This window comes from Coenobita brevimanus, chromosome 15, assembly GCF_032717465.1.
Source record: "Coenobita brevimanus isolate Jiangsu-jjx chromosome 15, ASM3271746v2, whole genome shotgun sequence".
Taxonomy (NCBI): Eukaryota; Metazoa; Arthropoda; class Malacostraca; order Decapoda; family Coenobitidae; genus Coenobita; species Coenobita brevimanus.
In genome coordinates, this window is record NC_136968.1 from 519,759 (window position 1) to 531,905 (window position 12,147).

General features: G+C 42.4%; 1 protein-coding gene across 1 annotated transcript; it reads left to right on the forward strand.

Annotated features, from left to right (window-relative positions):
• The first annotated feature begins 1,893 nt into the window (after positions 1 to 1,893).
• On the forward strand, positions 1,894 to 10,820 carry LOC145390605 (uncharacterized). The gene is made up of 6 exons (XM_080265409.1): positions 1,894 to 1,981; positions 3,961 to 4,239; positions 5,781 to 5,946; positions 6,962 to 7,189; positions 8,754 to 9,203; positions 10,324 to 10,820. Exons 1-6 carry the CDS (start codon positions 1,947 to 1,949, stop codon positions 10,459 to 10,461), a joined length of 1,296 nt encoding a protein of 431 aa, XP_080121535.1. The 5' UTR covers positions 1,894 to 1,946; the 3' UTR covers positions 10,462 to 10,820.
• The last annotated feature ends 1,327 nt before the right edge of the window (positions 10,821 to 12,147 follow it).

Here is a 12,147-nt window from a genome sequence, read left to right on the forward strand (position 1 = left end):
ACATCACTCTCCTTATTAGTCTCTCACTCAACAGCACAATCTAAACGTAACCAAAACACAACCGATCTCTTAACATCACTCTCCTTATTAGTCTCTTGCTGTCAACATTACTCCTTATTAGTCTCTCACTCAACATCACTCTCCTTATTAGTCTCTCATTCTCAACATCACTCTCCTTATTAGTCTATCACTGTCAGCATCACTCTCCTTATTAGTCTCTCATTCTCAACATCACTCTCCTTATTAGTCTCTCATTCTCAACATCACTCTCCTTATTAGTCTCATTCTCAACATCACTCTCCTTATTAGTCTCTCATTCTCAACATCACTCTCCTTATTAGTCTCTCATTCTCAACATCACTCTCCTTATTAGTCTCTCATTCTCAACATCACTCTCCTTATTAGTCTCTCATTCTCAACATCACTCTCCTTATTAGTCTCTCATTCTCAACATCACTCTCCTTATTAGTCTCTCATTCTCAACATCACTCTCCTTATTAGTCTCTCATTCTCAACATCACTCTCCTTATTAGTCTCTCATTCTCAACATCACTCTCCTTATTAGTCTCTCATTCTCAACATCACTCTCCTTATTAGTCTCTCATTCTCAACATCACTCTCCTTATTAGTCTCTCTCATCACAATCTAAACGTCACTCTCACTTCCTATTAGTCTCTCTCAACATCACTCTCTAGTCTCACTCACATCATCTATTAGTCTCATTCTCAACATCACTCTCCTTATTAGTCTCTCATTCTCAACATCACTCTCCTTATTAGTCTCTCATTCTCAGCATCACTCTCCCTATTAGTCTCGCTCTCAACATCACAATCTAAACGTAACCAAAACACACCAAATCTCTCAGCATCACTCTCCCTATTAGTCTCGCTCTCAACATCATAATCTAAACGTAACCAAAACACACCCAGTCTCTCAACATCACTCTCCTTATTAGTCTCTCGCTCTCAACATCACAATCTAAACGTAACCAAAACACACCCAGTCTCTCAGCATCACTCTCCCTATTAGTCTCGCTCTCAACATCACAATCTAAACGTAACCAAAACACACCCAGTCTCTCAGCATCACTCTCCCTATTAGTCTCGCTCTCAACATCACAATCTAAACGTAACCAAAACACACCGAATCTCTCAACATCACTCTCCTTATTAGTCTCGCTCTCAACATCATAATCTAAACGTAACCAAAATCAAATCCAAACATCGCCAAACACACCAAATCTCCCAGCGTTTTCCTTTCTTTCCGCAGAAGGTGAAAGAGGACCTGACCATGGACCGCTGCCACCCCTGCGTTGCCCCGGAATGCCCCGACCTCGTGCTGGCCTTCGACGAGCACGTGCTGAGGAACCAGTTTAAGGTCGGCCTCATCTACCAGAACTTCGGACAGACCTCGGAGGAACAACTCTTCGGAAACCAGGGCCAGACTGCAGCTTTTACGGAATTCCTGGAGCTGATGGGGCAGAGGGTGAAGTTGAAGGAGCATGAAGGGTAAGAGAAAGTGAGAGAGTGAGATAGGAAAGAGAGGAAGAAAGAAATTTTAAAGATAGGGGGAGTGAGAATTGTTAAAGAGGGGAAGAGTGGGGAATAGTAGAGAGGAAGAGTGAGATATATTAAATGGAGGAAGTGAGAAAGTGAGATATATTAAAGAGAGGAAGTGAGAGAGTGAGATATTATAGAGAGGAAGTGAGAGAGTGAGATAGTAAAGAGAGGAAGAGTGAGGAATTTTAAAGATAGGGGGAGTGAGAATTGTTAAAGAGGGGAAGTGTGAGATATAGTAAAGAGAGGAAGTGAGAGCGGGAGATACATTAAAGAGAGGAAGCGAAAGAGTGAGATATATTAAAGAGAGGAAGAAGTGAGAGAGGGTGACAGAAACAGCTTTTCGGGAACCAGGGCCAGACTGCAGCTTTTACGGAATTCCTGGAGCTGATGGGAAAGAGGGTGAAGTTGAAGGAGCATGAAGGGTGAGTGAGGAGGAAGTGGAGTGAGAGAAAGTGAGAGAGTGAGATAGTAAAGAGAGGAAGAGAGGAATATTAAGATAGGAAGTGTGAGAAATATTAAAAAGAGAAAGAGTGGCAAATTTTGAAAAGAGGGACAGGGAGAAATATTAAAGAGAGGAAATGTGTACAAGAAGATGGATGAGAGAAATTGAGAGAGAGAGAGGGAAATATTAAAGAGAGGAAATGTGTACAAGAAGATGGGTGAGAGAAAGTGAGAGAGAGAGAGGGAAATATTAAAGAGAGGAAATGTGTACAAGAAGATGGGTGAGAAAAAGTGAGAGAGAGAAAGGGAAATATTAAAGAGAGGAAATGTTTGCAAGGAAGATGAGTGAGGGAATGTGAGAGAGAGAGAGAGAGAGAGGAAAGTATTAAAGAGAGGAAATGTGGACAGGGAAGAAGGGTGAGAGAAAGTAAGAGAGCGGGAAATATTAAAGAGGGGAAGTGTGGACAAGGAAGAAGGGTGAGAGAAAGTAAGAGAGTGAGAAATAGGAAAGAGAGAAAATGATGACAAGGAAGGTAAGGGGGGAAGGAGAGAGAAATGGAAGAAAAATAGATAGAGAGGGAGGAAGAGAGAGATGAATGGAAGGAAGGAGAGAGAAAGAGAGAGAGAGAGATGAAGGAAGGAGGGAGAGAGGAATGGAAGGAAGGAGAGAGAGTGAGAGTGAGTCAGGGACAGATGGTTACATATATGGAATTCTTGGTGTTGATGTGACAGAGGGTGAAGCCAAGGAGCATGAAGGATGAGGTAGAGAGAGAGAGAGAAGGCGATCCAAGGGGCCTCCATCTGTGCAACATCACCATTTACCTTATATTCATTTTTTTTTTTTTTTTTCTACATGACCTCACAGCAAGACCAGGCCAAAAATAATCTCATCTTAAACCAGCCCAAACTTATCTTACTATTTCTTTAAAAATTCTATCTGTCTGTCTATTGCCAGATGCCTTAATCCTGTAAGGGGTGGCCACAGACAAATTGCCTTCGTGTTACCTTGTCCCCTGCCATTTTGCTGCCCTCCCCCCAGCTCACACCCCACATAAAATCAACCCATCAGATCTCCTGGTTTTCTTTTACTTCAGAATTGAGGGTTTAGGTACAAGCTCCTCTCTGCCTTGGGACTCACCTAATTTAAATAAACTGATCTGGTAACAGCAAGGATTTAAATTTCAAAATAATCCTGGAACAACAAGAAGGATTTAAATTTGAAAATAATCCATTAACAATATGAAGGAATTAATTTCAAACTAATCTGGGAACAGCAAGGATTTAAATTTCAGACTAATCTGGTAACAATAAGGATTTAAATTTCAAAATAATCTGGTAATAGCAAGAAGGATTTAAATTTTGAACTAATCCAGTAACAGCAAGAAGGATTTACTTTTTAAACCACCCAATCTCTCCATAACTGTAAGGTTGGATTGGGGTAACAGTTCAGTTAGGCAGTAAAGGAAGTGTTTTACAGTTACCACTACTACTGCCAGTTACCACTTCACTTACTACCACAGTTACCACTCCAGTTACTGCCACACAATTATCACCACTACTACCAGTTACTACCACACAGTTACCACCACAGTACTGCAACCAACAACCACTCCAAAGAGATCATGTCCCACTTTTGCACACTCCATCATTTGTGCAAACTTATTTTTGCAAGTTAGTGATGATCTGGATTTTTGTCTTTCTGTCCATATGTCAAAACTCTCTCATTTTCACCCATTGTCATTTTGAATTTTGACCACATACCCATACAGGAAGCAGACAAACCATGAATTAATATTTCCAGCAGCTTACATAGGCCTAATATTCAGTGCCGTGGAAGAACTTAAACATCCATTCTCTCCCAAAGTTTTTAAGTGTACTGGACATGTACTTCATACAGACAGGCCTCCTCATCCTCAACCTCCTCCTTCCTTGCATTAAAAAAAAAAAAATCTCTCCACAGCTTCAAAGGTGGACTGGACACGCAGTTTGGCCAGACGGGGGAGGAGAGCGTGTACGAGCGTTTCCGGGACAAGGAGATCATGTTCCACGTGTCCACCCTCCTGCCCTTCAAGGAGAACGACCCGCAGCAGCTGGAGAGGAAGCGGCACATCGGCAACGACATGGTGGCCATCGTGTTCCAGGAGGCAAACACCCCCTTCGCGCCAGACATGATCGCGTCACACTTCCTCCATGCGTACATCGTCGTCCAGCCCATCGACCCCTGCACGGCTAATACAAAGTGAGTGGCTTGGGGTATTACAGGAGCATTTGATTTTAAATGCTTTCAAGACACCTTCACAAACACTGTCACAAACACAACAAACACACACTTTCACAGATACATCACAAACACAACAAACACACATCTTCACAAACACAACAAACACACGCCTTCACTGACACATGATCGCGTCACACTTCCTCCACGCGTACATCGTTGTCCAGCCCATCGACATCTGTCCGGCTAATACAAAGTGAGTGGCTTGGGGTATTCCAGCTTTGGGCACACCTATTGCACCACACCCTTCACAAACACACATCACAAACACAACAGACATACACTTTCACAGATACATTACAAGCACAGCAAACACACATCTTCACAAATACAGTACACATCACAAACACAACAAACACACACCTTCACAAACTCAGCAAATACACACCTTCACAAACACACACCTCTCCACCCCATCCCTCCATCTCATCCTTGGCCTTCCCCTCCCTCTCTCCCCCTTCACCTCACTCACATACACTCTCCTCATCAGTCTCTCACTCTCCATCCTCTCCACATGGCCAAACCACCTCAGTGTGTTCCTCCTAACGCTTCCTATCACATCCACATCCACACCACAACGCTTCTTCACTTCCTCATTTGTCAGTCTGTCTCTCCATGTAACTCCACATACACCTCACTCACATACACTCTCCTCATCAGTCTCTCACTCTCCATCCTCTCCACATGGCCAAACCACCTCAGTGTGTTTCTCCTAATGCTTCCTATCACATCCACATCAAAAGAACAAGATTAAGAAGAACAAGAAGAACAGCAAGCCATCGTTCGCAGGTGTTCTGAAATTGGGAGGATGCAGGAGTTATGTGCAATCTCACAATTATCGTCAATTATGAAACACTTGTGAGGATGAGTAAGCTGGCCCCTCCAAGCATGAGTCAGCTAACCTTCTCAAGACTTATGATTATCGTAGCCTGACTCATAATTCAACCCACCCACCTTCAACATTCCATCTGTGTGTGGATTTTTCATGTGCATAATTAGCCCCTCTTGCTGGTAGGTGCTGGCGACCATCATCCACTCACTTGATGTAGTGCTGCCTGCTTCTTCCTTAACTTTTATCACTTCTTTTTCTGTGTCTGCACTCCTTTCTTCCTAATTCTCACTATAATCCACTCACTTGATGTAGTGCTGCCTACTTCTTCCTTCACCTTTATCATATTTTTTCTGTGCCTGCCCTCCTCTCTTCCTATTTCTCCCATCTTGCCTGTCACTTTTTATTCTTCTTCTCTCCATTTCAGGTGGCTTTACATTGAGTGACAAGCCTAATGGTTCCCTGTAAGCCAGGAAACCATTTACAGCTCTGGGTGGTAACCATATAACCAACCCATACATGTTCCCTACAAGTGGCTTGGTGGAGGGGCAGTGTCCCTCCCTGTAAAACAGCTAACTCAGAGATAAACGGCCACCCCTTCTGGGATTATGGCGTCTGGCTTTAGATAGATAGATAGGTAATAATGCTAATATTCCCACTACTTCCCCCGCAGGTACCGAGTCAGCGTCACGGCGCGGTCCGACGTGCCATTCTTCGGTCCGACCCTGCCACCCTCAGGCCTGTTTGAGAAGGGGCAGCAGTTCAAGGATTTTCTATTGACCAAGTTGATTAATGCTGAGATTGCCTGTTATAAGGCGGAGAGATTTGCCAAGCTGGAGGTGAGGGGTTTGTGATTTATTATTATTATTATTATTATTATTATTATTATTACAGTATTATTATTATCTTTATTTTTGTTATTATTATTATTATTATTATTATTAGATTGCTGGCATTGCATGTTATAAGGTTGAAAGGTTTGCTATGCTGGAAGTGAAGTGTTTGTGATTTATTATTGTTATTATTATTATTATTATTATTATTATTATTATTATTATTATTATTATTATTATTGTTGTTGTTGTTGTTGTTAGATTGCTGAGGTTGCATGTTATAAGGCAGAGAGATTTGCTGAGGTGGAGGTGAGGGTGCTGCTGCTGTGATGATGATGATGATGATTATCTTCATCATCATCATCATCATCTAATCCCGTGTTGCCCCATGAGGAGCGTAGGAGCCTGGCGCTTGGCATTTTGGTCCTGACATTTAAGATGAGAGTGACCAGCTTCAGTGTCCTTCTCATGGTGATTTTTATTTTATTTATTTATTTATTTTTTTTTTTAGTGCAAGGAAGAAGGAACCAAAGGCCAGGAGCCTGCAAATTGCTTCCTCGAAGAAAAATAAAAAACAATACAACAGAGAGCCAACTTCAAGATCAGTGCATTTTGAGATGCCTGGACACACTATGTTTGAAAAACTGGAGATCATAGGAAGTAGGAAATACAGACAGACAGTTCCAGAGTTGACCTGTTGCATACATGAAGGACTGGGAGTAATAGTTAACTCTTGCATGTGAGGGGGTTTGGTTCCTGGGTGTACACTGCAGCTGCACCACATGTATTCTTCTCATTATCATGAGTAGAGTTGTGTTAATGTCTGTGATGGGGTGTTGAATAGTAGATAAGAGTAAGTTAAGGGTTATTGAGAGAGAAAGTGACTCTCTCTCTCTTTCTGTCTCTCTCTCTCTCAAGTATTTAAAAGTAGATGTAGATGAGAATAAGCAGGGGTTATGGAGAAAGAAAGTGACTCTCTGTCTCTCTCTCTCACTTCTAACCATTTCCTCCCACCCCCCAGCTACGCACAAGGTCTTCGCTGCTTTCCTCCCTCGTTGACGAACTTCGCACCAAAACAAACGCCTTCCTCGGACACAGCCCCCCAGCCGAGACCCCCAAGCCAGAGTCGACCACCGCCAACAAGTTCCGAGAGATCGTACGCAATGTTTTGATCGGGCGTAAGAACCTGGAGGGACCGCAGACACTCAAGAAGCCGTCCCCAGGCAGCGCAAACGTACTGACGCCGATGGTTGGTTGTGTTTACGTTTGCGATGTTGTGTTCTTTCTGTTATCTAGCCGTTTGTGTTTTGTCTGCCTACCTACCTACACACATACCTACCTACCTACCTACCTACCCATCTCACCCCACTCTCCTACCTACCTGCCTACCTGCATACATACATACCCACCTACCTAGCTACATACCTACCTACTTACCAACATACATACATACATACTTATCTACCTACCAACCTACCTTCCTACCTACCTACATACGTACCAACCAACCTGTCAGTACTTCTTAAATACCTGCTTACCTACCTTTGTACTTTTATCCCTTCTTCCCTACCTACCTACCTACCTACTTACCAACCTACTTACTGACCTGTGCAGCTTATAATACAGGAGGGAATCAAACTTGTAAGTGTATATTACAGTATTATGTATTATGAGAAGCGGATATCAAGAGCCATTTTTTGCCAGACTGTAATTATCTATCTAACTGTCTACCTATCTGTCTGTCCATCTATCTATCTATACCTGTCTATCTATCTATCTATCTGTCTGTCTATCTATATATCTGTGTATCTGTGTGTCTTTCTGTATCTATCTGTCTGTCTGTCTATCTACCTGTCTATGTCTATTTATCTGTCTATCTATCTATCTATCCTGCTCTCAAATTTTAAGTATTACAAGTAGCAGAAATCAAGATCCATTTATTTCCACACTGTAATCAATCCATCCATCAGTCTATCTGTCTATCTATCTGTCTATCCATCCTTGTCACAGATTCGCAGGCTGTCAGGGCGATGGAAGGGGGGGCGTAACTAGACACGGGGTGGTAAGCTGTAAATACCTCCGATGTAACGATGTGATTAACGAGCGGTTGATTGGGTAGTTTAGCTGGTTGATTTGTGGGGAGCGTTGATTGTATTTCTCTCTCATAAATCACATGCAGAGTATGTCAGTTTTAAATTTGCATCAATAACATATGGTATAAAAGAATGAGGTATGATATGCAAAATAAATCACTAGGGAAAAGGTGTTAGGGAGCAATTTCAGTAATGTTTATGTTGGAATGTTAACTGAATGTGGGAAGTGTGGATGTTGATGATGATGATGATGATGATTTTAATGATGAGAATTATGATGGTGATGATGATGATTATAGTGATGATGGTGATGATTGTTGTAATAATTAGGATGATGATGATGATGATGTTGATAATATTCTTAACTATAATTTTTCTACAACAGTGACACTGAGACAAATAATGATGATGATATTGATGATAATAATAATAGTGATGATGGTATTTCTTCCACACACAGCCAAATGATGATGATGATTGTAATGTTGATGATGATGGTGATTTTAGTGATGCTAATGATGATTGTAATGTTGATGATGGTGAATATAGTGATGATGATGATGATAATGATTGCAATAAGGATGATGAAGGTGATTATAATGATGATGATGATTGTAATGATAAGGATGGTGAAGGTGATAATAATGATGATGATGATAATAATGATGATGATAATGATGATACTCTTGCCACAACACTGACCCCTTGTATGTCCCTCAGAGTGGGCGTAGTAAAGGCAGCAGTGGTGGTGGTGGTGGTGGCAGTGGCGGTGGTGGGGGCGGGGGTGGCAGTAGCGGTGGGGGGCGTACACCCCCATCAAGCCCCGACAACACCCCAAACACGCACATGGCCCTGTCCGAGAGCGACGATTCTTCCCTCAACTCGATGGAGATTGACGAGCGGCGGGTGTTGAACGAGGACTCCGACACCGGCCTGGAGTCCCTCTCGTCAGCTGAGACGCCGCACAAACTACCGTCACTATCGCAGCTGCCGCCCCCAATCTGCCCGCTGTGTGGGGTGGCGGGTGGCGCGGAGGAGATGGGATCAACATTATCGGGAACCTGTGCCCTTCACATGGACCCTGAAATTATCCACAGGCAGATGGAGACGCTGAAACACGAAATAAACAAACTCAAGAATGATAAACTGGACCTCTTGCGGCAGAATGTGGTGAGTGGGAGTGCACACACACACACACACACATATGTACTGCATATACTGTACATATCTCTGTTTATGTAGCCTAACCTTGTAGTATGCAGTACTATATATATATATATATATATATCTGTATATATCTTTCTCTGGTCATCATGTGTGTGTGTGTGTGTGTGTGTGTGTGTCCATCTGTTCAGTAAGTCATCTGTTGTGTCTGTGTATGTCTGTAGTATACTCCACCCAGCTGCCTGTCTGGTTATACCTCCATTCAGCTTTCAGTCACACTATTTATACCGTATACTGTACCTATGTGCCTGAGTCTTATTAACTCTCCCGCTGTCTATCTGTTCCTCTTTTAATCTGTCTGTCAGTCTGTTTATATATCTAGACCACTTACTTATGTGGCTGTTTATCTGTCCAGTATATCTATCTGTCCGTGTGTCTGAGGCAACTCCCCATTTTCATTTTTTACTTGTCTTTTAATGTTAAGCTGATGATGGTGGTGGTGATGATGATGATGAGGAGGAGGAGAAGGAAGAGGGCTTTCTGTTTATTGTCTCTGACAAGGAGAATATATTTTCACCCCTGTTTGTGTGTTAGTTTATTTGTCTGTTAGCAGGATTACTCAAAAACTAAAAGAGATTTAGACCAAATTTGGTGGGTAGATAGCCTATGTACCAGCGAACAGTTGATTTACTTTTAGGACTGATCTGGATCGTATTACAGATTCTTAATCAGGAAAAGCATAAAACCCTAAATCATTGATGAGGAACCCTAACCTGTCGTGAAGAGTGGTTTGGAAATTCGTTGCCCTTGTCTGAGAGATGCGCTCCACTGAGTGCCCCTTTGGTTGGCACTGTTTTTGTTGTCAGTGTTGTTGTTGCTCGTTTCATGTCAGTGTCAGCCGTGTGGACCTCAGGTTGAAAGTTGCCTTCTTCCTGCATTCTTCCATTATTCTTTTGTAGGGTGGGAGGGGACTAGAGGGACATACATATAACCAGGCAACAGAGCCACCTCTTATGTTGGTGTGGGTGTGTGAAGGCATCTCTTTCCACCACTATAGGCCTATTGGCAAAAATTAATGATGTTGGTTTGTGTTCCTGTGAATTTTAATGCTGTTCCCCATTTTCAGACTTGCCAGCGAGAGATTAAGAAGCTCAAGGAGAAGGAGCTTAAGCTGGGCAGCGATCTCAATGCGGCCACTCGTGAGATCAGCCGGCTTCAGTCTCTCCTCAGTGATCTTGGCTCAGGACAGGTCTCTGCAGTCTGAGTCAAGAGAGCGGAGGATTAATTTCTCGTCTCACAAGTTGATGAGTGGACAGAAATGCACATCCGCTCCTCCCATTGGACATCATTCGACTGGCCACTTCAATCTGAGCAGAGAATTCAATGGAGTGTTTTGCCAAGAGGACAGTGAGCTCATTTCTCATCTCACAAAGGGACGAGCAGACATGGTTTTTCATCTTGCAAGTTGATGGGCAGACCTAATTGCTTTTCCGCTGCCCCAAGTCTGCATCTGTTGACCACCCAGTTTGATCTGAGCTGCAAATTTGATGGAATGAATGCTGGTTTCACAGGTGGATGAGTGGATTAAGTCTCATGTCCACATCCCTGCGTGTGGATTGTGAATGTAAGATCCATGTGAGTTGGGAAATTGAGAGTGGTTGGATGAGTGAGTGGACATCAGGCAAGTAAAGTGAGTGGATTATGGATGAATGTTTGAGGTGATTAGAATCCACTTTCGGAGAGGCACAGGAAGTTTAATGGAGAGAATGTGGATGAGTCTGGTTGTTTGGTTGCCCCTCCTTGCAGATAGAGAGTACAGATGAACAGTATCAGTGCCAGTGCTAAGCCTCATTCTGCAGGGGGGAGTGCTGGCCAGTGGTTAGTTGGATTCTGTCTGATCTCAGTTGGGTGTGTGAGTTTGCAGCCCAGAATTAGTTGGACCAGTCTTGTGTGTAGATGTTGTGGACCAGTTTTGATGTCCCCAGAATGGTCTGTGCGTGGAGGAGGAGTGGATTTGGTGTTGCCTGTCCACGTAGACCTAAAAGTGGAGGACCTAAACCAGAAGTGGATTATTGGGGTCCATTGTTACACCTGGCTGAAGTCTTGATGAAATGGCAGGTGTGTACAGGGACAAACATTGATGCTTCCACTTCAGTATTTAAGTGGAAAGAGTTCATCCAGTGTGCTAGAGACAGAGACAAGTAGATGAAAGTGCTGTTTTCTTTGTGCAAGGAAATTAAGTGTCCTGGTGACTAAGTGGTATATACATTACTGCAGGAATAAATCTTGTCATCCACCCACTTTAATGTGCATAAGTCAGTTTCTTCCACTTACTATATAGACATGGGAACAAGGGTATTCCTCCACTTAAAGCAAGGGATAAGTGGTCCTTTGTGCACTTAAACTTGTACAGTAGAGGAAAGTGGAGACAAGTGCTGCTCTTCTCTCCTATGTGCACTTAAACTACCTTGTACAGTGGAGGAAAGTGGAGGTAAGTGCTGCTCTTCCACTAAAGTTAAGCCAAAGTGGAATGGAGTGCTAGTGAGTGTAGATTACTTTTTCCCCTTCAAAGTGAACCAGAACTAAGTGGTATGGAATGATGACAGTGTGTTCCCATTGAAATAAATCTATAAGAGGATGTTTGTCAATGGTGATAGTTGTTATAAAGAAAATATGACAAAAAAAAAAAAAAAATGAAGACTAAGAAGCATAGAGTAAAGATAAAGAAAGCAAAAAATGTGATATACTTTCAAGACAGAGTGATGAATGTGAGAAAGCTTACAAGATTAAAAAAAAAATAAATGAGAAAGCTTACAAGATACAGTGAGAAAGCTTACAAGATAAAATGAGAAAGCTTACAAGATTAAAGAAACTATACCAGAACCAGTACAGTATACGATGATGCAGAAATTAATAAATAAATAAAAAAAAATGACATGGACTAGGAAAT